Here is a 27,076-nt window from a genome sequence, read left to right on the forward strand (position 1 = left end):
ACCTGACAAACGGCAGTACGAAAGTTGCTGCGCAAGCGATGGCGACTTGACAACAAAAAACAAAGCAACAAACTCTGCCCTCTAAAATTATATCACTAGGAAGAAGCAACGATGCTGCAACGCGCAAGCGGCAACCGAAGTGTGCCAAAAGCCTTACTACTAGCCGCAGCGCTGGCGGCACTAATTTTAAACCAAGGAAGCACCGTCGACACCCAAGAAGCCAAACAGGGAGATGCCTGCAGTGCTGCGATTTACATAATGGAGCTAGAAAATTCGATAGAAGACCAACGCGACAAGCTCATCAGCGAAATATCAAAATCAAACCAACACCTGCTTCACCTAGAGGCAGCGCTGGCACTACCTCAATGGAAAACGAAATCAACTGCATTAACACCGCTGATAGGGCTAGTACTTGCAGAACATCAGAAGCTGATTTCAAAACTCGCGGCATGCAACACAGCAGCAACAGCGGCCGAACAGTCGGCCAATATCCAAGCAGGACGAAACTGGGCGGTCGCAGAACTAGCGGAAATTACAACGGCCTCGTCTGCAGAACGGCAGCAAGCACGTTAAGCGCCGGCGAAAAGGTACAAGATACGGCGACATTCGAGACAATACACGGCGAAACGTGCACTAACAAAGCTACTGGCGAGCTCAAACAGGCGGCATCAGGTGTAGACATATCGGAACTCAAAACGCTAACCCTGTTCAAACTAAAACAACACTCAACGGACGCAAACCGGCAAATTTGCTTGGGACACTGCGACAGGCAAGGGACCGCATGCACGACGACGGCAACAAACCACAAAACGAAAACACAAAGCAAGAAATTTCTCGAAGAAGACAAGTCAGAAACGATCGATATGCAAGCATCAACGCACAGCCAACCAAAAGCAGCAAGAGCGGAAGAAAACGGAAAAACGTATCTCAAAGCCCACAAGCGCCACCTTAACTGGCGTCTATACAACTTCAACCTAAACAAACCCTGCAAAGCAACGTACACAAGCCTAGACAAAGCGGCCACGACACAAACGAATGAGCCACTACGGCGCAGTGTACTAGCAGTCATAAAAGGCCCGAACGAAAAATACGACACAGACAGCAAAGAGCAGCAGAAAGTAATCAATACCTTTATCGAATCAAACTATGGCAAAGAAGAAAGCGACTTTAAAGAAAAGGTATGGAATAAAATAAGAAAAACTGATTTTTCTCACAGTATAGGAGGCAAAGACTTCAAAGGCAAGATTGCCGCTATCAAAAATAGTGATCATATAACAATAGCAATTGGAGCAAGTGGATATACAGCTCCAACAGGCAAAGAGTGCAAAGAAACATCCGTACAGGCCAAACCAACAATAGAAAAATGCAAGCCAGACACAGAAAAAAGTAAATGTACAGCAGATAAAGATTGCGAACACAGCGATGGCAAATGCAAACTTAAAGAGGGAGTAAAAAAGAGAATGATGCAAAAACTACAAACACCACAGGAATCAATTCTCTTGTCATTAATAAGGCTCCTCTTTTGCTTGCGGATTTGTTTATATTGCTAGGTTTCTAAGTGATTATTGTTTAATTTAAGGAAAACTATGAAATGTTAAATTTTTGAAAAAAGTTTCTAAATGTTACAGAAATATGATATAGTTAAACATTTTTTATTGTTTAAATCGGTACAAATGAGTAAAATATGTATAAAAGTGACGCATTGACGTAAAGAAATAAGATGAAAGGATAAAAATGTGTGCCATTATGATTTTCTCTATTTTTTTATTTTCTTCTTCAATGGATATTAGCTAGATTCAAAATAATAATAGTAATAGCAGTATAATAAAGATAGAGAGGGCCGCTGTACTTATATAAACAACAATAACGTCTAAAATTATCATGCTTGTGGGGCTGTGTTCTAGGTGCGTGTATACTAATTTGATAATAAGAGCAGTAATAATAATAATAATGATGATGATGATGGTAATGATAGGAGAGTGTTGTAAGTGTATATATACGAATATTATAATAAGATAAGTGGTAACAAATATGAATGGTCAGACAAAATGGAAGCATGTAAAACAATGGAAAGGGTGCAGTGAGAATAAGTTATGGAGGGGAAAAGCAACAAGAATATTTTTGATGGAAATGGAGGAAGGCAGAAAGAGAGAAGAGGAGGAGGGAAGACGCACAATTTCAAGCATAAAAATGAATATGGACATCATGATAACCAAGAACGTTAGTAAGGGAATAATGATAGAGAGAGAGAGTCAAAGTCTGGTGTACAGAGCAGATGGAGACGCTGCTTTACCCGCAACAGATACGACAGAACATTTAAAAATTATGAACTAAAGTATGAGAAGAAACAGCAGAATATGCCACGGAACAGCAAACAATAGAGAAAAATTATACGGGAGTAGATTTTACTCCGTTTTTTAAAAGATGAATGTATTCTACGGCTGAAACAAAGGCTACGACTATAATGTTTATTGCGATTACGGTGCCTAGTGTTAAAAACTGGGGCCAACAGCTAAAATATCATAGAATGTTGTATTTTTACTTACTTGCACAGAAAGCTCAAGAAAAAAAATATGATATTTTAAATAATGGGAAGAGGGGGATTAGAGTATTAGAGATGTGTAGTGTTTAAAATTTAAAATCTAATTTAAAACAAACGGGTAATGGCTGCGGCCAAACAGAGGAAATAGACAGCAGCCTCTACGTCGTACCAAATGAGAACTTCAACACTAAATATGAAATTCTCTGTACAGCACTAGCATTAAAATCAGCACCACAGATAAAAAATAGACGATGAAGCATAAATTAGTTAGGATATGTGCTATGGCCTTCATCTTATCAGTCTGGTCCATTTTGGTTACAGCGACCGTCGTCGAAGACAGCAATGTCCACGAAAAAGCGGCCCTATGTGGCTTAATTGAGCTCGGAGCCAACAGGGCATTGCTCACCGAAGAGGAAGACACCACAACAGGAGCAATCAACAACATAATGGACTTAAACATGAGCCTGTCAGCAGAAACCTGGCAAAAGCTGTTTCGCGAACCTTCAAACCCAGAAAACTTCCGCGACTTACCAAAAGGCGAATTTACAGAGAACAAAGACTGGCCGACTAAATGGCCAAGCTGGAAAGCAGCGGGCCAAAGGCTCAAGACAGGTCAAGCGCACGAAACAATTCAAAAGAAAGCAGGCTTACAGATTGCAGATGATGCAACACTAAAACAAGCCGTCACGGCCGCAGGAAATCTAGCTGACCAGGCGGCTACACTACAGCAAGAAATAACCGACATCGACAGCAGCGGCCAGCTATTAAAACAACAGCAACTAAGGGAAGCCCTGGACAAGCAGATTTATGGCGCAACAACTGAAAACGAAGACGCCGTCGAAGTAGCGACGCTGCTACGAAGCGCACACTCAAGCACACGCCAATAAACCTGCGAAGGCGACACCGCCACGGGCAAGGTAACGACAGTTCTGGCGGCCATGCTTTGCGTCTGCGGCAAAGACCACTCACCAAGCGGCGACGAAGGCAAGACCTGTTCAGGGAAAACGGCATTAAGTAACGCGTGGAACGCAGGTTCGCCACCAACAACCACCGAGTTAGGGGAACTCATAAACCTGTGCGACACAAAGGCTGCAGTACAACTGACATCGTCCGAACTCCAAACTCGAATCAACAATGTCAAAAAACTTCTAAGGCGAACAAGTAGCGGAACTTACCTGGGCAAGATAGTGGGAGCCAACTGCGACGGCAAAAGCAACGGCGGGCTATGTGTAAAATACACCGACATAACAACTGGAGGTGGCATAAGCTTCGATAAAATACCATGGTTAGAGGGGCTGCAGCAACTAGGTAACAAGCTCAACGAGTCAGAACACGCATATAGCATCAAAAGAGCGCTAGTCCGGAAGCTCAAAACGGTCACGAAGGAACTGGATAATATAGGACAAAAGGCGAGACGGAGCGCAGCAGCAACGGCTCTGAGCACAGCATCCGAAACACGCCCCCAGAAACCGGCACAGGATCTGAAGACCCAATGTGAGGCACACAATAAATCTAAAACAGCATGCTTAGGAGCTAAATGCGCATGGAAAGGACAAAAGGATGATGACGGCCCATGCACTCCAACTGAAGCACAAGTTGCAGAACAACAAGCAACCCAAGCAGGAACAGGAGATGAAACTGCAGGAACAGGTCCAAATTGAAAGCAATATAATAATCAAGAAGACTGCGAGGCAAGGAATAAACGAGGTGAAAGAGCTGTTTGCGGGCGGATCACTTACATCAATGGTAAAGGCAAACTTGACCCACAAGAATGCCATGATTTTTCTATTACTGTAAATAAGAAATCGGCTCTGATGGCCGTTGCTTTTGTAGGTTCGTAACATTTTAAGGGTTTTTATAATTTACAAGAACTTTCTATAGTAAGAGATTTGCTAAATTTATATATATATTAAAATTGTTTATGAAAATGTGCAATTTAAAAAAAACATTTTTGTATGATAGTAACCTATGGATGCAAAGTAGTAGGGTGGTAAGGTATGAAAAATGAGTGAAATTCTAATTTCATATATTTAGTTAGTTGGGTATTACTTGGAGCTGTATTAGTAATACAAATAATGATAGAAGAGTGTTGTGAGTGTGTATATACTAATATTATAATAATAGTTATGCTAAATGCTAAACGCATTGTTGAAATAGTAAAAGTTAAATAAATGGAAATGGTGCAATGAGAGTAAGTGAGTGGGATTGATAGACAATAAGGAGAAAGTGGTGGTGTGATATGCGCAGCTTTAACCACAGAAATGACAATAGACATCATTATATACAAAGAGATGACAGAGAGAACATTCTGAAAAAACGTAATGCAGTGCCCTGGATAGATGGACTCACTATATGATTTGCAGATTCAACAGAATAAGACAAGGGACAAAAATGCGAAATTAAATGAAAGAGCACCTAATAATACAGTGAGTAACAGGAGGAAATGATATAAAAGGAGACAGTTATGCCACGTATTTAAAGGAAAAAGAATAAATTATACTGCAGAGATGATGACGTCTACTGTAGTTTTTTTTTGATGGTGGACCTTCCGCTATACATTAGTGACAAAAATCAGCAATTTTTATGTAGAAGCGTCATGCATTTATTTTCTGTGTAAACGCTGGCATAACTAGACGATTTCAATAGATTATGCTGATAAGTTCATTATAATTTTATTAAACTGCGTAAATTAGGAATTGAAGTGCGGCAACTTTCAAAGGAATATAATTCAGTGAGCAGACTACACACAGTCAAACGAGGCGTTCTAGATGTTCATCAAAGCAATTGTCCTAATGGTTTTGTTACTCGCAGTGAAAGCTCTTCATTTCCGCACAACTTATTGTCGAACAGCTTGGAAAAAACAAAACCTAGAATAAAGAACAGCAGATATGGTAGCCACTGCTTCAACCAGCGGAGTCACCGGCGGCAGACTGCTGCAAAAACAGGAGTTTAATAGCTGATAAATGTGGCGTTGAACTGTAACAAAATGGGGGTTCCCTTCTGCCCTTTTTGTGCCCGAAGGACCTGTCCGACGGCAAAAGGAGAGGCAGTGCACAGTAGACCAGCCCAGCACAGCACAAGATTCATACCGATGTCAAAAAGTATAATCCGTTGCGAAAACGATGAGGTAACACTAAAAGTAGGCGTGTAACGCACATTCTGGAGGCCAACTAAACTGTGTCCTTTCACTACAAAAAAATATGCAGATTACACCTACAGGATACAATAGCAGGCATAGACTAAAATATAGCGAGAACAATGAAAGTGAAGAGAAACATCAATAAAGGCGAGGTGTCGCTATGGATATTGCTAACACTAGTACAGGTAACCGCAAACGAAGCGAAAACAAACGCTGCCTGCTTAAATCCATGCGATTGCAATGAACGACTGGAAAAAATAATAAAATACTACGACATACGCATAGCAAACGCCCGAAAGAATTCAGAAGATAATTTGAAACAACTGTTAAAACTTCAAATAGCAACGTTAAGCGGCGACAAGGCTCTTGCTAAAGCAGCGGTGCCAGTAAAAGGGGCAGCCGGAGCCATCTTGGATCAATGCGAAGCAAAGCTGAGAGACGCCCAAAAAAAATTTGACACGGCAGCACGGATCGGCTCAAAAGTTCAAAAAGCTTACTCCATAATGCAAAATTTTGTAAAAGCGACTTCTCAACTGAAGCTGACGGCGGACACCTCCGGCTACTTCAAAGAAAATGCAGCAACAACGAAGACCCTGGGAAAAGTTGATAAAAGGAATTGCGACGACGCAACAGAAACAGAAAAGGGAACGGACATAACGGACACAACGGCCGGCGACGAACCGGACATAAAGGAGTTCAAGCTAAAGGCGAAGACGCAAATAAAGTGTTCGTCAGTCACGTCGCCAACGAGCTGTCATGACGCAGCGATCAGCAACGGCGGCTGGATTGAAATTGATATCAGCCATACGACAGCCACCGTAGCAGACACAACAGGCGCCTGGCATTCAAACACGCATACCACGAGCGCGGATTTTGGCAACGAAATTGCGCTTCTTGATGATAATATAACAAACCTAAACGCTGCTCTCAGGAAGCTAAAAGAAGCGGACACGAGCACATCGTGTGAAGCAAAGATTACAGACTACACCAGCATAGCAGGAACAGGACTATTCAGGCGGCTAGCAATAAAGTCCCTATTGCAAAAACAGGACAACGAAAAAGAGGAGACAAGCCCGGCCGAAACCTTAGAGAAGGCGCTCACCACAGCATACGGCGATGGCGGAAAAAACTTCAACAAAGTAGTGTATGAGACCCCAGGAAATAAACAAACCGAAATCTCCGAAAACGGCTAAAAAAAAAGACACAGCCGCTGACAAGCGTAGAAACTTTCACCGACCTTGCTGACGCTTTAGCAAGGGAGACACTCAAAAGACTGGCGATAGAAGCAGACCCACAAGCGAGCGGCGAACCGACTCTCAAAGGCGTCCAAGGATGCAGTGACAAAAAGGGTGATGCGTGCACAGGAGAGTGTGAATGAGAAAAAACACAAGAAACTTGTAAACCTAAGAAAAATAGTGAGGGAGAAAACAAAGAAAAAACTGGAACAACAAACACCATAGGGAGCAATTCTTTTGTCATTAGGAAGGCACCTCTTTTGCTTGCATTTTTTATTAAATAATCAAATTTTAAGAATTGTTGGTAAAAGGTTTTTGTTCCATTTTGTGAAATTTACAAAATTTTGATATTCTGAGAAAAATAAAAAAATTTAATAAGATTTGATACATTCTAAAACTTTTTGATAAAATGTGTAAATATAGAGAATTTGAAATTTTTTAATTTTTTGTATGACTGTGGTCTATGGATAAAACTTTGTAGGGTGATAACGTATGAAAAATTGGTGTCACTAGGAAATTTTTCAATTTGCTTTATTTTGTTTACTTTATGGATACTAGGTAGGGTTATAATGATTATGGTAATAAAGGTGATGATAATGATAGGGGAGTTTTTGGAGTGTGTATACAATAATATTATAATGATTATGGCACAGAAAACTAAGTGGATGAGAAAAATATAAGAACTTAAAACAATGGGCATAGTGTAACATAAGTTAAATAATGAGGAAGATGGAACGTGAGTATTTACATAAATGAGCGTGAGAATGGGAATCATTATACGAGAAGATAATTGATTGGCCAATATGAATAGACAGAATGCAGTAAACAGTCTAAATAATTTTTTTATGTCATTCGTACAAGTAGTGACAGAGATTGAAAAAAGGGGAAGAAAATACAGAGTAAAACAACAGAATACGTAGTAGCTCATCATGTGAGAAAATGATATAGGAAGAGGAGATTTTACACCACATTTCCCACAAAAATGAATATGTGCTACTCTATAGATAATTGTTCCGAATGAGGTTTTAAATTTATGGCAAGCTCCTATCTTAATCGACAAAACTAAGTCAGTGGCGACAGATAGATTGAATGTGGTTTTTTTAAGGGTATGAGAATGGAAAATTGTAGATGGGAAAAAGGTGACAAAGATGTTTTCTGACTGTGTCAGACACAAACCCAAGGACAGTAACAACTACTAAAATAAGAAAGAACGTAACCACCGACGATTTGTCGTCATTTCGAAACGACTGCATACAAGTCACAACACAAGACACCGTAGCAGGACCGCACACACACCTTAACACCGCGGCGGACGCCAACGACCAGACCATAGACGACAACGGTACGCGAGCCACTAACTTCAGCTAAGCAGATACCAAAATGCCATTTGACATGGCAGACCAACAACTTCATACGGCTTTGGAACAAGATGCTCTAAATAGGGCTTGTAGCTACAAACACGACCAATCATAATTGCTTTTCTTCTGTGTTTCGTAGATTGTGCAAGAAAGTCCCGGCGAAAGCACCTGCAAGCGGCAGTAAACGACTGTTAACCAAGTATAGCGGCGAACAACTACGCCGGGGACAATTGTAAAGCAGGTAAAACAAAAAACGAAAGCCTAAATGACGCTCCAAGCGACGGTGGCAGTGACGGCGCTGCTTGCCTTAGCACTAACGGCAGAGCAAGCAAGAGGCAACATACCGGCGGGAGCAAACGAGCAGGAATTTGGTGCATTGTGTGCCATTGTCGATCTTTCACGATCGGGCATAACCATTAACCAATTTCCGGATCAGACAGCTGACCTGGAAGGGGTCGTTCTAGCCCTTAACATGAGCTTAGCAGATGAGTCGTGGCAGAAGCGGTTCAGTAAGGACGGGGCAAAAAAAGAGTGGATAAAAGAGCTTCCGCCAGGCACAACAGGCCCTGGCCACTGGAAAAAAAGTTGGCCAAAGTGGGCCGCCGCCGCGGCCAGGTTAGCCGACCAAGGAACGGCATCAGAGATAAAAAACAGCGGCTTCGAAACCTTAAACCCAATAGAAAGGGCAGGGGCCAAAGCAAGTCTAGCACAAATAGCAGCAGAAGCACAATTCCTAGCGACGCGGATCGCCAACAAACAAAGCTTAGGAAAAAAACACACACCGGAAACCATTAAAGCAGCGCTAAACGAAGCTATATACGGGGTCAAACAAGAGGAGACACCAGACTTTGAGCCAACGAGAAACTATGACGGTCTGAACACACAAGCAAGGGAAACGATATGCGTCGGCCTAGGAAGCGGAAAAAAAAGATACAATCGCAGGCGCTATCTAGTTTACCTGCGGACGAGACTACACCCAAACAGAAAAAGTGTGCGCAAGAAACCAGGCAGATACTCACAAGTGGACATCGAGCACCAACGCCATGACCAAGAACGGATTCGAGGAAATAGCAAAACACTGCGCCGGGCCAACAAAAACGCACCTAACATCAACCCTATTAATGGGTCTCATAAACAAGGTCAAAAACCTAATAAGAAGAGTAGGCGGCGACGGCTACCTGGGGGTGCTCGAAACAGGAAGCAGCTGCAACGGCAACAAAGCGGCCGGCATATGCATAAAGTACAGTGGCTATGACGGCACTACCCGCAACGATTTTGCTGCAATCCCCTGGGCCCAGAAGTTGCTAGCTCTCCACGACGAGCTGCGGCAACAAGAAGCAGCTATCGCAGAAGCGACAGCGCTCGAGCAGCAACTTGCTGTGGCCAAAAATAAAGCCTATGCAACAGCACTGCTACAGAAGACCACACCTCCAACAGCCGGTCAGACAAGCATCGACAATGTCAACCGCAAAGGCAACCAGTGGGCTCAGCCGACTAACAAATGCAATCAAATAGTTACGGAAGAGGCATGCAACAAAGAAAATGAATGCAGTTATGAAAAAGAAAGCGATGGTACAAAAAGGTGCAAATATAATGCAACAAAAGCCACAGCAAATGGTGTCCCTGTAACACAAAGTCAAACTGGAGAGACATCAACACCATAAGATAGGTGCAAAGAGAAACCGGAGAAAGATTTCAAATCACCTGACTGTAAATGGGATTGAAGAAAAATGCAAAGATTCCTCCATTATAGCACACAAACAATTCGCCATGATTGTTTCTGCATTTGTGGCCTTGGTTTTCTAATTTTTTCCGTATTTAAAGAATTTTTTCTAAAACTTTGCTATTTGATATATTTTAATACCTAAATTCAGCCGAGATTTTTTTGTTGTTTGTAAAAATTCTGATTCTTTAAATTTTTTGTTGGTGGCTCAAAAATTCCCCTTTTATCTATTGAGTTTTTTAAGGTTTTAATTTTTCTTTTTTTTTGGTATTTTTTATAATTTTCCATTTTTTTAAATGTAATGCAGCGGCTCTCTCTTGACGCGGACCTTAAAGCTTATTCGCCCTCCGCACTTGAAGCGGTGCTTAATTTGTTTTTTAAAAAACTCTGGTGCGTAGACGAAGGGGCTGCACGCTGTTTTTTTTAAAGCTGGCGCGCTGCAATTTCGTTGCGCAGAACGATTTCCTTTTAAAGGGAAAGTTAAGGAAATAGGGAAACATTCGTCACCAGCAGATTATGAAAATAAGCAATTAACCCTCAGCGGCACAATCTGTGGCTGGCACCAGACGTCTAAAGCCGTTCAACTGTCAGAGGTGTGTTTTTAACGGTGTCAGAGACAAATGTGAGTTGAAAAAGGAGTTGACACAAGAACTAGAAAAGGCAAGCCAAGAATCGTGAGGGAAAGACTGGCAAACTAATTTCTCTAGCCACCAGGATCAGACATCTGGTGAAAAACAAGAATGAAGGACTGCCAGCTTGTGGCCCTTGTAAATGTGGTTGGATAACTTTCACAGACAAAGAAGGCAAACTTCCCAAACCTGAGTGACTCTCTTTCAGTATCCTTGTCAATAAAAAATTGGCTCTAAGTATGGCTGCTGATTTTATGGATTTGGTATGATTTTAGAATTGTAAGGATATTTGCTCCATTTTATGAAGTTTATAAAATTTTCTTTCTTAAAAGAAATTGATAATTTTTCTGAAGTTTGCGAAATTTGATATGTTTTAACACTATTTCTTGAAAATGTAAAAGTTGTAGAAAATTATAAGGATTTTAAGAATGTAGAACTTTATTAAATGTATATGATAGTAGCTTATGGATGCAAAGCAGTGGGTGATAGGGAATGAAAAATGAGTGCTACTCTTCTCTTGTCTTCTCTGTTTAGTTAATCCATATTAGTTGCGAATATAATAATCGTATAGAAATTTTAAAAATGGTATTTGTAATGGGGTGTGTTATGAGTGTGTATATACGAATATTATAATGAGAGCAATAATAATAATAATAATAATAATAATAATAATAATAATAATAATAATAATAATAATAATAATAATAATAGTATTGATAGTGATAATGATATAAAAGTATTGTCAGTGTATATAAACTAATATTATAATAAAAGTGGTAGCGACTAAGTGGGGAGACAAAAATGGAAGCAGTTAAAATAAAGGAAAAGATTTAATTTGTGTTAGAAAGTAAGGATGAAAAGAGTTAGAGATTGAGAGGTACAGAAAAAAATATGTGTACATGGATTATGAGCAGTTTCAGACACAAACATTGCGATTGTGTCATTATCCAAAAAGATATGAAGAAGGGTCAGTGAAGAAAGAAGACAGACTCAAATGTACAGGCTAAATGAGGCTGCTATATTATCCGCAGTAGAAGAAGAGGTGACTGGAATAAAATAATAAAGAATAAAGCGATAGGATACGCAACGAAACAACAGAGATCAAAGAAAAATTAAACAGGAAGATATTGTACTCCACACTTCACAAAGAAATAGATGGAAGATACTGCGGAGATTATGGTGGGATAAACAACTGTAGTAGTAGTTAATAAAACAACTTCAATGGGGTCTCAAAACAGAACCTTAAGGTTGAGTTTCGTAGTGCACAATAGTGGTAAAAGTATTATTATATCTCAAAACATCGGTGTTACTAGCTACTGCGATTCCCATGGCAACTTACAGTAGAAATTAAAAATGATGCAAGGAAAAGTAGAATGCATGTAGTGTTCAGCAGTGTGCGTTGTTGAAGCTAATTTTTAAATATTTAATCATAGATTCGTGCTGAAAGATAAACTACACACACTGAACGTACACCATTCAATAGCTAATCTATAAGAAATGCAAGCATTGTGCCAGCAAAGCATATGGTAGAGAGAAGCCATATATAGGCAGAAAGGTGCGGCAATACAAAAGAAATGTTAGAAACCAATATGACAGCTAGGGTAATGGCAGAAAAACTACAGAAGAGTAAATAAAAGTCACACATCGACAAAAAGGAAGGAAAGACCGGCAAACCATTGGGAGACTAAATTGATGCATATAAAGATGATACTATCGGGCTGTTGACTGTGCAGCAGAGCACCATCACCCAAATTACAATATAAGTAGCATAAAATTCTATTAGCGAAGAGCCGTGGAAAATTCACTATCTAGAAGCAAACAGAAATATTAGCTTGCTTCGATAAGCGTCATTATAGGCACTAAAACTCTTTAAATGTTCTCAGTAACGTAGAAATAGCATTAATGCCGCCTAACTTACAGATCTGCTTTATTTACAAGCGAGGCAAGTTATAAGTTCAAAAACTTCGGCAGCTTAGAAACCCATGTCTAGAACATATCACAGGAATTTTATCCTGTTTTAATAATCGCTGCTGTGGAGAAGCGCAACACCAAGTCTGCTACAGCACACCATACAAAGCAATGTGCGCCCCTTGCCATTATTCTAAAGCCTCAATAGACTGCCGTGGAATGACGTCAAAGCGTGCAGTCAGCTTACTATTACTGGCACTCGCAAGTGCGAGCAGCAGCTCAGCTTCCCATGTTGCTGTTAAGTCAGAGCTATGGAAGCCGCAGTGCGAGCTCGCCAAAGAGCTAAGGAAGACGGCTGGTATAACCATCTCAAAACTAAGCGCAAAGCTAACGGCCATCGACAACCTAAACAAGATGAGCATGCGACTTCTCCTATTCGGCCAACGAACTTCGCCTCTTGACAACCAGGTCACAGCCCTCGCGTTAGCACTGGCAGCTCAAAAGAAAGCAGCAAAGATCCAATCAACCGTGTCGGACAGTGTGAAAACAGGATTACTTGCAACGCAGTACAGCGGCGAGTTAGCAGGCGGAATTGTGTCGGCTGTACATTTTCTAAAGCACGCGAGTGACGGCGCCCATTACTGCCTCAACAGCAACGGAAAAAAAGGAGACGGCAGACCCGCTGTGGACACCACAGGCTGTGCCACCCTAACAGCAACAGAGGTTTCAACCGAAACAGGGTTCAACAAAGGAGACATCAACGACGACGGTTTTGTGAAACTAACAGCCCTAACCACCACTGACGGCGCAGGGCAAACAGGGACATGCGGTGTGTTTGAAACCGCAAGCGGATCGGGGAGCACAACAGCCGGAATACAGATAAGCGCAGGGGCAAAAGTCCACCTGGCATTCGGAGCAATTGAAGGCACGACATCGCAGCAGCCCACTCGACCGGCGCTAAACAAGTTCGAAGGCGCAAACCTGGAAGCTGAACAAACATTCTTCGGAAAAGCCCACAAAAGCCTTAAAGCTCTAACTTTAGACACAACGGAAAATGCCCTGGAAGATCCAAAAGCCATGCTCAAACAACTAGCCACGGAAGCAGAAGCGATGGAAGCCCTGTACACGGTACTGAGCGGAGCTTCGCCCAACAAGAAGCCAACAGAGTTTTCAGCACAAAACCAGCAACTAAAAATCAGATACTTTGGCGCCGACGGCGAAAAAACTGAGAAACTATGGGAACAGATAACCGCTGGAAAAACTATAGGAGCCGGGGAGGACCCACACAAGTTCAGTAATCTAAGTGAAGTAAGCACAGCAGATGACCTTTCCAAGGCACTTTTTTTCTACACGGCCGCCACCCTAACAGCGACCCGCGAGCTCAAAAGTGAAAATAGTAGGCTGAAAGAAACCACCGCAAAAGCTGAAAAAACACAAGAACAAATTTGCAATGCAATACAAAACGAAAAAGATTGCGGTAATAATGAAAACTGCAAATACGACAAAGACAAAACTGAAGGACCAAAATGCATATTAAGCGACAAGGGCAAAAAAGCAGCAGAAAAAGCAAACCAAGAACCAGGAGGGAAAGATGGCAAAACAACCACAAACACCACAGGAAGCAATTCTTTTGTCATTAACAAGGCCCCTCTTTTGCTTGCAGTTTTTCTACTATGATTAAAATTATTAAAAGAATTTTTCTAAATATAATGAAATTTATGAAATTAACTGTTTCGAAAGAGCTAGCTAATATTTACCCAAATTTGATATACTATAGCGCTTGTGATGGAAACGTGAAAATTAGTAAGAGTTTTGAAAAAATAAAAAAAATTGAGATTTTAGTAAATATCTATGATGGTGGTCTATCTGTGTAAACCTATTAGGGAAATTGAGTGAGAAAAATGAGTGATATTATAATTTGTTTATTTAATTCTTTCATTATTTTATGCATATTAGTTATGTTTACAATTATAAAAATAATAATAGTTATGATAATGATGATAGAAGAGTGTTGTGAATGTGTATATATACGAATATTATAATAAGAGCAGTAGTAATAATAATAATAATGATATTAGGAATGTGTTGTGAGTGTTTATACGCGGATGCTAGAATAAAATTAATAGAAAGTGCTGGAATGGCGCCATAATAAAAGCACTTACAACAAGGGAAAGATTTCAATTGAGGTAATGGATGAAGATTGGAAAAGGGAGCACGGGGAAAATTATTATAGGAATGAAAAAAATACAATGAGAGAGAGACAGAGATAGAGTGTGCGCAGATTCAAGCACAAAAATAGTGATTGTCGTTAGTGTATGCAACAAGATGGAGGAAGAGAGAATCAAGTGCAGTGGCCAAAGAAGTTGCGATGTTTTTCACAGCGGTAAAAAACAGAAGATTAAAACTAAAGAAACAGAAATATAGAATAGAACAAGAGAGTGTGTGAAATTACAGCACAGATAAAAAGAATACAAGAGGAGAGTATTTGCGGTAAATAACTCAAAGATGTATAAATGCAACACCAGAAATGGTTGACACTGTGGTTTTTAATGTGATGGCGCCACCGGCCGTTTAGTAGCAAGTTAACGAAAGTATGTTTATCCATAGAAAAAGTATGTCCTTTCAGTTTATCAGAAAGCTTCATGGCAAGACAGGGATAACTTTGTAGGTGGAAAACAAAGGTTGACCAGAAACTGTGAACGGATGCAGATCGGAGCTTTCTTCCAGCAATCACCACGAAGGTGGCCCGCGAGCACGGCGACGCGCACAAGCGGTAGAATCCATGGTCCGCAGCACTTGAGACAAGCGTATTCAGCTGTTTTTTCTTATCTACCACTCAAAACTGGCACTAATTGTAACCCCAGTTGTCATCAACGCCTTTAACTGAGCGACATCCAAGTGATTTAAGCCAACGTAGTTACAGGATCAATGCTAATACAGCCGCTGCTGTCGTTTGTTGTGGCTGGCGTGCTAACAACGATCAAGCAATGCTCAGCGGTCGCAGTTAAAAGTGCAAACGCCGAGGACTTTGCTGCTTTGTGTGGCTTAATAACTTTAGCGAAAGCAAACTTCCAAAACAAAGCGGAGCAACAAGACATTGCGGACAGCATAAGAAGCCTAATAGCAATCAACTACACAATTGGCGATGACGCGATACGAGCTGACGTCGCGGCCGACAAGACAAAGGATTGGACAGCTGTATCAGCGAAGCATACCGGCACAAAAGTCTATTATAGTAAGCACTGGGAGCAGTGGAGTCGCGTAGAGAACCTCAATCCCTCAGATGCCGAAGCAAAGGCTCTACTGGTATGGCACAAGCACCGTAATAACAGCGAGGTAAAACAGAGTGTCAGGATGATCACAGAAACCGCCATAGCACTACACGAAGCTGCACAACAAGTCAAAGAAGACCTCAAAGCAGCTGGCCTCTCAGACGACCTGGAAAGATCTCTTTACGGCGCGCCCAAGGCAACAGCAACATTCAAGTTCGCAAGCGGCAACAGGGAGACAGAATGCGGTAAAGGAACGACAGCGACAGCAAGCCCAGGAACAAAGGCAGGGAAAGCGCTCTACTGGGACCTCCTTTGTCTATGTGCTGGCAAAAACACTGACACTGACGCCGGGCTCGCTTGTTGCGAGGGCTGCGACGAAGCGCCAAACAACAACGCCTGGACGGCTAACACTGACGGCAAAGAACGAGCCGAAAAAATAGCCGAGCGCTGTCCACCTTATCTCGTTCCTGAGCAGCTCACCCAAAGCCTGCTGAATTCGAGGTTACTATCGTTCCTAACAAGGGCAAACAAGCATAAGGGCAGCGGGCTGGTCGAAAAGTTCGTCCTAGGGTACATGGCCGGCATCGGGGCAGCTGGCTGCACAGGACAGACTAGTGCCGGGACTGCTGGTGCCTGTGTCAAGTACAGCGGCGACAGCATACTCAAAAATAAGCCTGAGCTACAGTGGCTGACAAACCTAAAAAAGGCAGTGGAAAAAAGTGAAAAGCAAGTCGCAGCTGAAAAGACGCTGCGTGAATTAGCAACTAAGCTAAAAATACTAAACAATTCAGCAGAGCAGATACTATACACGACCAGTAGAAGGTCTTCAGAACCTGGCACAACGGCAAAAGAAAACATCCAAACTCCGGCAGCTATCTGCACACAGTATACCACGAACGAGACGTGTATTTCAAACAAATGTAAATGGGAAGGAAAAACAGAAACGACAGGGGCACATTGTAAACCAGGTGATAATCAGGTTACGGGCCAGAAAAACACAGCAGAAACAGGAAAGACACCAAAAGAGGGAGCAGCAGCAAATGGGTGTGCAGCGCACGGAACTGATAAGACAAAATTTGAAGGTGACAAAAGCTGTAAATGGGAAGGGGAAACTTGCAAAGATTTCAGTTTCCTTATGAATTAGAAAATTTCTTTGGTTGCTTCTGCTTTCACTGATTCGGTAGAATTTTAAGGATTTTAAGAATTCTTGCATGATTTTATGAAACTCATGAAATTTCCTAAAAATACTAAAATATAATATTTTGATAAAATTTGATATATTATAACACTTTTTGGTGAAAATGTGGAAATTGTTGAAAAATATAAAATTTTTGTATGACAGTGCGCTATGTGTGCAAAGTGGTAAAGTAATATCGTGTGAAAACAAAGTGCTATTCTAATAAACTTCTAACTTTGTTTACCTTTGTTTTCTGTGCATTAGGGTTATACTAATAGCAACAACAACAATAATAATAATAGGAGAGTGTTGTGCTTTAAACTTCACTCAAAAATGTATAGAATATGCAGCAGAGATTATCACACAGCTAACAACAGAAATGCCTCAGAAAATCATTCTAATCTGAGGAACTCAAGGCTAGCGAATGATTGTGGCAGTTTTCACGCAAACGTGATAAACTTATTATTATATCTGAATTAATGAGTGTAACTAACTAGTGTAATTCCCGTAACAATTCATAGATACGAATTATCAAAGCATTGAGGGGCGGGCACATATGGCTATTATAACCTCTAAAAACAAAAACCATACATGTATACAGAACTATAAGCTTAAAATACTGAGCAAACACATTGTGAAAGATATATCACAACTTACATATACATAATTATATATGGAAGAATAATAGAAACTAAATTAACTTTTTTCTTAAGGTTTCTAAGTTTTCTTATAAGATCTCAAATTTTGTTAGTATGTTATGAAATGAAATTTGGTATTGCGGGAACATTACTATTACTGTTGCTATTACATTTAGTGTGTATGCGCTGTATACATCCCAAATGATAAAATAAATTGCACAACAAAAGTAACAGAGAATATTCTAAAGAGGCCAAGAGTGTTTGTGGTTGTAGTGTAATCTCATGGAACTCAAGGATGATGTAGATTCATACTGAGTGCGAAACTAAGCAATATTGAAATTATTACAGTTGTGATGGGAGGTTTGTATAGTTATGTTAAAAGACCTAAATAAGTTATGGAGTTTTTACAGAAGCAGAATGCAAGTGATGAGGACATTTTAATAAGTGTTGATGGTCTGATGTTATTGTTACTGATCAACAAAAGTATGATAATTATGAGAATGCTGTGGAATATTTTATACAATATACAGTATCTAATGAGGATAAGTTTAGTGAAGAAGATATAGTAAAAGAGAAGCATATTTCCCCTACTCTATTTATGTCAACAGCTGAGTATTATGAACCTCAGTTAGACTTAATTTTAAACTCAGAGCACAGAGAGCATATGGAGAGGTGCGCGTGGTTTTTCAAAGTCTCTTACTTGGCAGAGGACCAAAGAAACCTAACGCACTTACTTAAGTGGCCTATAACTCAAAAAGCATACTTGAATGGAGGTGGTATAATAGGAAGAGTTTGGGCATTCAGAAAGTTTTAGAAAGCGTTTGATGAAATACTTAAAATGACGGATGAGTGGTTGTCAGAACAGAGCATTTATAAGCCGTTACTTCTTTGGAGTGTGTACAAAGAAACTAATATAGGCACGAGACTTCTTTTACCAAGAGGCTCTATTGGATTAGATTATGAGGAGCGTTACTTTTCCATACCAGTAAGTGGCCCAATTGGGCAAGCTGCATTCCTTCATCTCGCAGGAAACGCCTTTTCTTGGAGGGAAAGGGCAAAGGAAATTATGACAAACTTGACTTAGTATGACAAATATAAAAGTAAAAAAATTAGGAGTCATAATCTAGGGCAACTTCAAACTTATGCAGTGTCTGGAGAGAAATTGAATTTTGAATATGAAAGTATTTGCGGAAATGCATTTAAGGAAGGGGATTTTTTTAAGGCTAAGAAAATATAATCATAATTAAACCGCCTTCCAAGCAGATAATAATCAATGCAGCCAGGGAAACAAAGCACCATAAGAATTAAAATGGTTAAACAGTCCACAAGAAGAAGAAACAAACAACTTTGCACACCACCTCAGTGGCAAGAAATACACAAAATAAGGGTCAACAAGAAAAAGCAAGGCAACATATTAGTCATAAAAACACAAAGGAAACTTGCACAAAAACTATCTACACAGCCACACAAACACCAAGCAAATGTACATTCAGGCTTCTGTGGTCTTTTCAGCGCTAATGTTGAAGCTGCTAAGCGCCAGCATCTGTACGGCCGAAAAGATTACGGACGCCAATGCTGTTTCGACACTAACCACAACGTGCGACGCAGCACAGTTGCTTCAAGCAACAGCAGCACATTACGAAGCCAAAGTAACCGCAGCAGCAAGCGTCGCGGCCTCCAACTCGCTGCTTCTCAGTCAATGGGCATTAGCAGCCGCGGCAACGCAAGGAAAGGAACAAAAAGCATTCGCCCTTCTTCAGGCGCACGCCAACAAGGGGCTCCGTACGGCGGCAAAAGCACTAGAAGCAAACATCGTACAGATCCTCAAGTTCAAAACGGTAGTGTCAGCCAAAATAGGGATTCTGGCACATCATGCCGCCAGCAAGGCAGGAGAACAACCCGCAGACAAGAAACAGACCGACACCACATTCGACAACACTCCAAGCAGCGGCGGCAACAAAGGCGTCGTCAACGACTACCAGATCAAGCCGGAGAATATATGCACGCAAGACCAAAAAGGCGCCATCGGCAGCGGAAAAGACACTCTGCCGACCCCACTCAAAAAATCGGCTCCACTTACACCGGATACTGCACTAACGAAACTAAAGCTATCAACAGGAATTCAGATAGCTTGCACAGGAACAAGCCCTCAGTGGAAGTCAAGCGCCAATGAGCTAGGCTGCAGCAGCACAGGCAGCACGGCATTGCTTGGCAACGTGCTAAAAGCACAACTATTCGAAGCAGACACGGCAGCGGCAGAGCAACTGACAACAAACGAAGACGGCAGCGGCGACTGCAAATCCGATTACCCCGAAAAAGTTAGCTACTAGCCAAGCAACGCAGAGGTAGCAAATGCTCTGTGCCAGGCAAGGAAGAAAATACAACCGATGCCAACAGACCTAAAAGACACAACGCTAGCGATGTTAAAAGCGGATCCAGATTTCAGGAAGCTAATTAGGCAGACCATCCAAGAAAAGGCGCCTGACACTAGCAGCGTGGACAAAGAAATAGACGATATATACGAAACAGACGCTACTGCTTTCAAAGACAAATTCTTAACAAAAATAGGCCAGCGAACGGCAAAAGTATGGGAAAGCGGCAAACTAAAAGACAAAAAATACTCGGAACTATCTTCACCTGAACAGCTAGCAGCAGCGCATGCACATGCCGCACAGCAACGCCTGTTTGACGAACAAGTAAAAGAAAAGAAACTAGCACCCAAACCAAAGGAAATGGACTGTAAAAACAAGGTTAAGGCTGATTGTAATGGTGAGTGCAAATGGGAAGGAACTAATGATAAAGGTGAGTGCAAAGCTAAAGGTGGGGAAGACGGAGTGAAAGCGGAAGGAAAAGATGGGAAAGCCACAAACACCACAGGAAGCAATTCATTTGTCATTAATAAGGCTCCTCTACAGCTTGAGTTTTTGGTTCTAGTATAATTTTTTTCCTCTAAACTTCCTTTAAGAACTTTTCTATTTGATATATTTTAACACCTAAAAATACAACCGAGAAATTATTATTGTTGGCTTCCTGCACGTGTAAATTTTTTTATAGCTAAAAATTTTCTCTTTTTTTTTTGTTTTTTTGTCTAGCAAACAAAAAAGCTAAAAAGGGGGTTAGAGAGGGTTCTCCGGCTCAGGATCAGTCTTATCGTTATGGTTATTTGGGTTAGGGTTAATTTTTCTCTAACTGTTTTTTTATTTAATTGTTTTTTCTTCTTTTTTCTTTTTTTTCACAATACGTTGCTAATTTTTTAATTTTTTTAAAGTGATGCAGCGGCCGTTTTTTTATGCGGACCCTAACCCTCCTCCCCCCCCAGCCGAGCAGCGGACTTTTTTTTTCCACCCCCGCCGCCAACTGATTTTGTTTTTTTTCCATCCGCGGCGTCGCCACGACTTGTTTTTTTTTTACGCTTAAATTTTTTTAAAGACTTTTTGATTTATTATTTTCACCGCTTAATTTTTTTTAAGCGGCAGCAGGCACTTGATTTCCTCCCTCCTCCCATTCCTTTTAGCTTTTGAAAATTTTTAAATTTTATTTTCATTTGTAGCTTTGTTAAATATATTTGTAACGGCGTCCCGGTTTTTTTAAAAAGCAGTTGGCCACCTTATTCGGAAACCAGCCATCTTCAATTAATTTTTTTCCTATATTCGCTATCAGTAAGCCAGCGATGCCATCAACGCCCATTTTGCCGTTTTGAATTTCAGCCCTACGACTAACGAAAGGGATCTCTTTAGAAGCTAACAGCAGAGGAACAGAATAGATGCAAAGCTGTCACGAGAAAACACAAAGAAGGATGCGCAGCTGCCGGCTGCCACTATGATGACAACAAAAAAAATGCAACCCTAAACAAGGAGTAGAAACCACAGCAGCAGGATCAGGAAAGACACCAAAATATGGAGCAGCTGCAGCCGGATGTGCAACGCATAAATATAAAGCCGCTTCTGCGGTTGACAAAACAGTCGGTAAAAAAAGTTGTGCATTTAGAAATAGTAAATATAGTGAAGACGACAAGGACATAAAAAAGTGTCGAAATAGTAGTTTTCTACTAGAAAAAAGATGGCCCTGATTGCTGTTTTTTTTATGAATTTACTATTTTAATGATTTTTATAATTTACAAGAACTTTCTATATTTTAACATTTCTTAATTAAATTGTGAAGGTTAGTAAAAAAATTTTGTATCGTACTGGCCTTTATATACAAAGTAGCGAGGTGATAGTGCGTTAAAAATTAATGCTATTTTAATTTCAATTTATCCTTTTATTTTCATTATTTTATCAATATTTAAGAAATACTATAAAAATAATAATGATAGGAGAGTGTTGTGAGAGAGTGTAAATACGAATATTATAATAAGAGCAGTAATGATAATTATAATAATAATAGAAGAGTGTTGTGAGTGTGTATATTCTAATATCACGATATGAGTGGCAAGAAAAACTAAATAGAATGCCAAATCGAGGCACATGTTGTCTCAGTCAAGGTTCAGTGGGGATAAGTGAGTGAGATGAAAGTGTGGGGAATATTAATATTGAATTAAATCTGGAGAAGGAGCAGTAATATAAGCACTGTGAAACGCAGAAACGAACATGGAATCATCATAGCTAGCACGACGCACGCTCGATATTGAGGAGGCACAACAAAAATGGATGGAGCAAACGTAGCTACTATGCTGTACGTAACAGCGTCCAAAGGAGATGCTTCTGTTTCAAGCATCTCCAAAAACCACAACCAAAAGTATAAAATAGTACGTATGTAAACCCACAAAAAATGTTTTTGAAGTGGAAAGTATAAATGCCTGCACCTTTTCAATTACGTATTAGTATGCTTGCCACACTAAGACCATTCAAGGAACGAATGATTCATACAAAGGTGGCTGTAGATGGAAAGTTAGGTGCGCGTATTAATAAACAAAGAGTAGGGATGAAGGCAGTTTTTGACCACAAATTGGCAAACCTTAAACACCAGCAAGGCAAAGAGCTGCAAGATCTGAACAACAAGCAGGCAAGGAATCGTTGTCGTGGAAACCCCTCCTGTTACTTTGTTGCTCCTGCGCTTGCAGAGTGTAGATGAAACTCTAAAAATAATAGGACCCATCAACAGCTATAAAGATTGAAACTTTAGATACAGAAAGGTTTTAAATTATTTTAGCGACAGGAGACATATATAGCGGAGAATAGGTTGGAATTTAATATATTATGAGGCCAAGGTTAGGTTTCAATTTTATAAATGGATGTAGCTTAGAGTTTCAGATTACAAAGACAGCTGTAATCTGTCACTTATTGGTTCTACGCTAAAAAAACATCATTATAAAAACTTGTGCAGCAGAAACTCTATAACCAACACCTAGAGCATACATACAAAAAAAACGAAGAAGAATAATCTATGGAGCTCAACTAAGTGCGAGATTAGTTCCTTCCATAATACATGAACACCAACTGACCAGAGAAGAGGTGACGCAGGTGAGAAACAAGTACGCTTTAGTAAGTAATCGGTGAAAGGAGTGGCCAAATTAGTCGCGAAACTGGTACGAAGAGGCATAGTTACGCGCTATGGGGTTCCCTGAGTGCTGGGACCTGTGTATGAAGCTGTGTGACATATAGAAGCTAGCCGGAAGACGGTGAGCAAGGTCTTGGAGTATTGTTTACAATTTCATTCCCCCAAAGCGATTGAAACCTGCTGCGCAAATGACAGAACTCTAACCTGAAGCAAAGTACAAAGCTGCTAAACCAGTATCCGGCGCCGCCTAAAAAGCATACCCTTAAAAACATATCTTTTACACACTCAACACCGCGACTTTCACCTAGCAGAAGAAAAACAAACTCAAACAACCAACATAACCAACACAAAAGCGACAAAGGCTATATCGCACAAGACAACCAGAAAGCAGCCTGTAAACGGTGCTGTTCTATACATTTAAGGAATGTTCCTAGGCACAGTGATGAAGGCCACGACAATAACTTGCTTCGCACTGAAACTGCTGTCAATGGCTGTGCTCGGCAGCCAAGACCCACAATCCACCGCGGCGATAACCGACGCCTGCACTGAAATAAGGTACATGCTAAACGTCCGCCAGCATTTCGACCAGCAAATACGCAACCTAGCCCAAGCAGCGGAAGAACTTCACAGCCAGTCAAAAGTGCTCCGACTGGCAGCAGCAAAACACGTAGGAACCAAGAAGGGCCTTGCATACACCCTACTAGCAGGACTGGCAGCGGCAAGAGAATCACAAGCGCAAAAGCACCTAACGGAATGGACGCCAAAATTTACAAACGCAATACAGGAGCTATCTGCCAGGATAGCGGTCACCGACAGCGGCCGAACAAGCGGCGGAGCGCCGACTGAAAAATACGGGTCGGCGGAAACGGACGCCACGACGGACCAGCGGCACGGCGCAACGCAGAGATGCAAGGTAAGTCTGACACTAACGCCATCTGCGCCAGCAAAGTGCAGCACCGCGTCCAGTGAAGAGAAACTTAAGAAAGCAGCAAGTGAGTTACCAGCCCTAGACAAACTGAAACTAATACAAACGAAGCTCTTCGGTCAATACAAAGCGGAGGTCAACCTGCAAAGCAAAGGCAGCTCAGCTGTAACGCGTCCAATAGCAGGAAACGCAGGCTGCGAAAGCGCCTCAGGAGCCAGCACTGACTCTGTAGACATGAAATTCCTTACGCTATCGAAACCGGCCCCTGAATTCGACACACCGAAAATAGAAGAAGACGCGGGGTGCAGGGAACCGAACCAGCAAAACGATATACACGTACACACAGCTGAGACCCTCATCCACGCCCTATGCCGCGCCCGGAAATTTCCAACGACAAACCAGCAGAAACTAGGCCCGGAATCGCTAGACAGCATCTCGAGCGACAGCACTGCACAGGAGATTGCCCTAAGACTAAGCAACAAATATAAAAAAGACCAACCGGAAAACCAAAGGCAAGAAGCGGTAAAGGATTTACTCGGGAAAGGAACGGATAGCATCCAAACCAAGTGGTTAAATGACCTCAGCAAAACGGACAGCACTCTAAAACTACAAGATGATGCGCAACCAATAAGCATAGACGCTGCCAGCCAAACCGACTTCGATAAAGCTCTGGCCCTATTTACTGCCCAGGCATACCAGCGAGCAGTTAAACAAGAAAAAACCAGCGTAACAGAAAATCCCTCTAAAAAAACAGACACAGAAGACAAAACAGAAGAAAAGAAAGACGGGGATAATAAAACAACCGCAGCTGATTGCAAAGCCTCTTCCGAAACTAATTGTGACAAAACAAAGTGTGATTGGAACGCAGAAAAGAAACAGTGCAAAGTTAAAGAGGGAGCGGCTGTTATTTCAGCTGTAATCAAGTCCCCTCTTTTGCTTGAATTTTTGCTTCTAGCATAACACTTTTAAGATTTATTGACAAAACCTTTTTTTCTTAATTTTATAAAATTTATGAGACTTGCTATAATTGCTCAAATTTGACATGTTTCAACAAATTTGTAACAAAAAACTAGCATACTTTAAAAAACAAAAAGAATGTAATTTTTGTAGGAAAATTAACTATGGTTGTAAAGTGATATGATGATAGAGTAGAAAAATTCATTTCAGAAATTTTTCTAATAACGTTTATGTCATGGATATTAGTGAGGGTTATCAATAGTAATAGTAATGACAATAATGATTATGATAGGAAAGTTGTGAATTTGTATTTAATAGCATTACAATGTGGTTATTCTGAAACTTGAATGAAGTGGTAAAATATAAGCACTTAAAACATTAGAAGGTGTGAAATTAACGCAAGACAGTGAGTGGGGAAATGAGTACGAGGAAGTGGGAGAGCATAAGGAATATTAAAAGAAGAAAAGAAAATGAAGGAAATAGAATATGAGTAGTGCCAAACAAAAATATGATTATGGGAATCACTATACACTGGATGATATGGAGGATATTAAATAGATAAACAGAGTCTAGTGCACATGCCAATTAGAGCCGTTACGTTATACACAGAAAAGCGGAAAAAGTATATAACGAAGGTAAGAAAACACAAAATACAACAGTTGATTAAACGTCAGAAAAATAGTAATTTTTAAAATGTATATAGGAAGGAGCCTGTGGTCCCCCTCATTTCACACAGAAATGGATAGCTCCTATTGCAAGGATGACCGTACCAAGAACATTGGGAGTATTATTAATAATGAAACTATTGTTATGTGAGGCTTATAATCAAAAATAATGGTGGGACTGTTATGACAGTAAAATAGCCACATTCTTAGTATGTCTGAACCCCATAGTGTGCATATATACTAAAATTACCGTAGAAATGCATGGAAAAGATATGTGTAGAATGTAGGACAACAACTAAATGCGTGTACTACGCGGAAACAACTGTAATTGAAGCTAATTTCTATAACAAAACCAGCAAATGCATACACAAAAGTTGGTTGCAAATATTGAGAATACACCACTAAACAACCATATCATAACAATACAAAATAATCACTTATATATTTCAATAGTGTTTCCTTAGATAATCATGTTCTCTCTGTGACTGATATCTGTTTTCAATACGTTCTATGATTTTATAATATATATTCAGAGTCTTCTTTAGTATGATAACAGCACTTTATGAAGCATATAGAAAATATTTATGCAACAGTGAGTTGTTTATCTTTTGTTGTTATGGGGATTAGTTTTTGTGTGTCACTGCACAGCCTCTTTGAAGATGATCTCATTTCGCTAGAAGTTGTTGAAAATAAGTATATGCAATTTGTTTCGAAGGATATGAGGAACATTTGTAAAACTGAAAATTATTTGGTTGTAGCTGGAATACCTTCATTAGATAATGATGAAAGGTTTAGAAGAAGGAATCTACAGAGAGATACATGTTGGAGTTACCCTGAAGTGGGAAGGAATTCAAATAATTTCAGTGTAAAGTTGCTTATAATTTATGTTATTTCACCTCATATAAATTACAATTGTGAGCTGAGAGAAATTGTTGGAGAAGAGGATATATAAATCAGGATATTATTATTTTACCTGTTTTCAATGTGAATCCAACAACGAATAAAAAAGTGGGAGAGGCAGGTAATTGGAGATGGGAGGCGGAGATCACGATGAGTAGAAAAACATATTTGTGGTTCAAATTTGAAGTTGAAATATTTAAACCGTCTAATCCCTATGTAATTAAAGCAGATGATGACATATTTGTGAGGGTGCCATTATATCTAAAATATCGGTAAGTGCTCCCACGAGAGAAATTAAATGTGGGAAGAGCGGTTGGATATTATAAAGATTTTAGTGACGAAATTACATTGCATACTATTGGTTATTCACCCACACTATCTAAGGATGTGGCTAAGGAAATTGTAAATTATAAACATTTGAGAAATTAGTAAAAGCACCAATAAAATACAGACAATTTGAAAAACATATAGATTTTAAAGCCCTCAATGAAGATATTAAGGTGGGGGAA

General features: G+C 40.4%; 5 protein-coding genes and 9 pseudogenes across 5 annotated transcripts, besides 14 other annotated features; 12 read left to right on the plus strand and 2 right to left on the minus strand.

Annotated features, from left to right (window-relative positions):
- The first annotated feature begins 111 nt into the window (after nucleotides 1-111).
- Nucleotides 112-1,558, plus strand: Tb09.160.0060 (annotated as a pseudogene).
- Nucleotides 1,559-1,923: 365 nt separating this feature from the next.
- Nucleotides 1,924-1,974: a microsatellite.
- Nucleotides 1,975-2,823: 849 nt separating this feature from the next.
- Tb09.160.0070 lies at nucleotides 2,824-4,383 on the plus strand (annotated as a pseudogene).
- A 52-nt stretch (nucleotides 4,384-4,435) lies between these two features.
- Nucleotides 4,436-4,459: a sequence feature (AT_rich).
- A 1,341-nt stretch (nucleotides 4,460-5,800) lies between these two features.
- On the plus strand, nucleotides 5,801-7,200 carry Tb09.160.0080 (annotated as a pseudogene).
- A 73-nt stretch (nucleotides 7,201-7,273) lies between these two features.
- Nucleotides 7,274-7,294: a sequence feature (AT_rich).
- Nucleotides 7,295-7,307: 13 nt separating this feature from the next.
- Nucleotides 7,308-7,847, minus strand: Tb09.160.0090 (hypothetical protein, unlikely; the record flags this gene model as incomplete). The annotated part of the gene is made up of 1 exon (XM_798314.1): nucleotides 7,308-7,847. The coding sequence occupies one exon, from the start codon at nucleotides 7,845-7,847 to the stop codon at nucleotides 7,308-7,310; it is 540 nt and encodes a 179-aa protein (XP_803407.1).
- Nucleotides 7,848-8,539: 692 nt separating this feature from the next.
- Nucleotides 8,540-10,080, plus strand: Tb09.160.0100 (annotated as a pseudogene).
- Nucleotides 10,081-10,591: 511 nt separating this feature from the next.
- Tb09.v2.0100 lies at nucleotides 10,592-10,901 on the plus strand (annotated as a pseudogene).
- Nucleotides 10,902-11,255: 354 nt separating this feature from the next.
- Nucleotides 11,256-11,357: a microsatellite.
- Nucleotides 11,358-12,705: 1,348 nt separating this feature from the next.
- On the plus strand, nucleotides 12,706-14,211 carry Tb09.160.0110 (variant surface glycoprotein; the record flags this gene model as incomplete). The annotated part of the gene is made up of 1 exon (XM_798316.1): nucleotides 12,706-14,211. The coding sequence occupies one exon, from the start codon at nucleotides 12,706-12,708 to the stop codon at nucleotides 14,209-14,211; it is 1,506 nt and encodes a 501-aa protein (XP_803409.1).
- Nucleotides 14,211-14,262: a sequence feature (AT_rich).
- A 180-nt stretch (nucleotides 14,263-14,442) lies between these two features.
- Nucleotides 14,443-14,519: a sequence feature (AT_rich).
- A 53-nt stretch (nucleotides 14,520-14,572) lies between these two features.
- Nucleotides 14,573-14,608: a microsatellite.
- A 330-nt stretch (nucleotides 14,609-14,938) lies between these two features.
- Nucleotides 14,939-15,178, minus strand: Tb09.v1.0020 (hypothetical protein, unlikely; the record flags this gene model as incomplete). Its single annotated transcript, XM_798318.1, has 1 exon — nucleotides 14,939-15,178. One exon carries the CDS (start codon nucleotides 15,176-15,178, stop codon nucleotides 14,939-14,941), a length of 240 nt encoding a protein of 79 aa, XP_803411.1.
- Nucleotides 15,179-15,462: 284 nt separating this feature from the next.
- On the plus strand, nucleotides 15,463-16,998 carry Tb09.160.0120 (annotated as a pseudogene).
- Nucleotides 16,999-17,045: 47 nt separating this feature from the next.
- Nucleotides 17,046-17,092: a sequence feature (AT_rich).
- A 653-nt stretch (nucleotides 17,093-17,745) lies between these two features.
- On the plus strand, nucleotides 17,746-18,858 carry Tb09.160.0130 (annotated as a pseudogene).
- A 244-nt stretch (nucleotides 18,859-19,102) lies between these two features.
- Nucleotides 19,103-20,560, plus strand: Tb09.160.0150 (annotated as a pseudogene).
- A 239-nt stretch (nucleotides 20,561-20,799) lies between these two features.
- Nucleotides 20,800-20,854: a sequence feature (T-rich).
- Nucleotides 20,855-20,867: 13 nt separating this feature from the next.
- Nucleotides 20,868-20,888: a sequence feature (AT_rich).
- Nucleotides 20,889-21,141: 253 nt separating this feature from the next.
- Nucleotides 21,142-21,162: a sequence feature (AT_rich).
- Nucleotides 21,163-21,403: 241 nt separating this feature from the next.
- Nucleotides 21,404-21,723, plus strand: Tb09.v2.0110 (annotated as a pseudogene).
- Nucleotides 21,697-21,738: a sequence feature (AT_rich).
- A 141-nt stretch (nucleotides 21,739-21,879) lies between these two features.
- Nucleotides 21,880-21,931: a sequence feature (AT_rich).
- A 36-nt stretch (nucleotides 21,932-21,967) lies between these two features.
- Nucleotides 21,968-22,006: a microsatellite.
- A 1,538-nt stretch (nucleotides 22,007-23,544) lies between these two features.
- Tb09.160.0160 (variant surface glycoprotein) lies at nucleotides 23,545-25,005 on the plus strand (the record flags this gene model as incomplete). Its single annotated transcript, XM_798320.1, has 1 exon — nucleotides 23,545-25,005. The coding sequence occupies one exon, from the start codon at nucleotides 23,545-23,547 to the stop codon at nucleotides 25,003-25,005; it is 1,461 nt and encodes a 486-aa protein (XP_803413.1).
- Nucleotides 25,006-26,283: 1,278 nt separating this feature from the next.
- On the plus strand, nucleotides 26,284-26,619 carry Tb09.v1.0030 (hypothetical protein, conserved; the record flags this gene model as incomplete). Its single annotated transcript, XM_798322.1, has 1 exon — nucleotides 26,284-26,619. One exon carries the CDS (start codon nucleotides 26,284-26,286, stop codon nucleotides 26,617-26,619), a length of 336 nt encoding a protein of 111 aa, XP_803415.1.
- Between the last annotated feature and the right edge of the window lie 457 nt (nucleotides 26,620-27,076).

The sequence above is a fragment of the Trypanosoma brucei genome, chromosome 9, assembly GCF_000002445.2.
Source record: "Trypanosoma brucei brucei TREU927 chromosome 9, whole genome shotgun sequence".
Classification (NCBI taxonomy): Eukaryota; Euglenozoa; class Kinetoplastea; order Trypanosomatida; family Trypanosomatidae; genus Trypanosoma; species Trypanosoma brucei.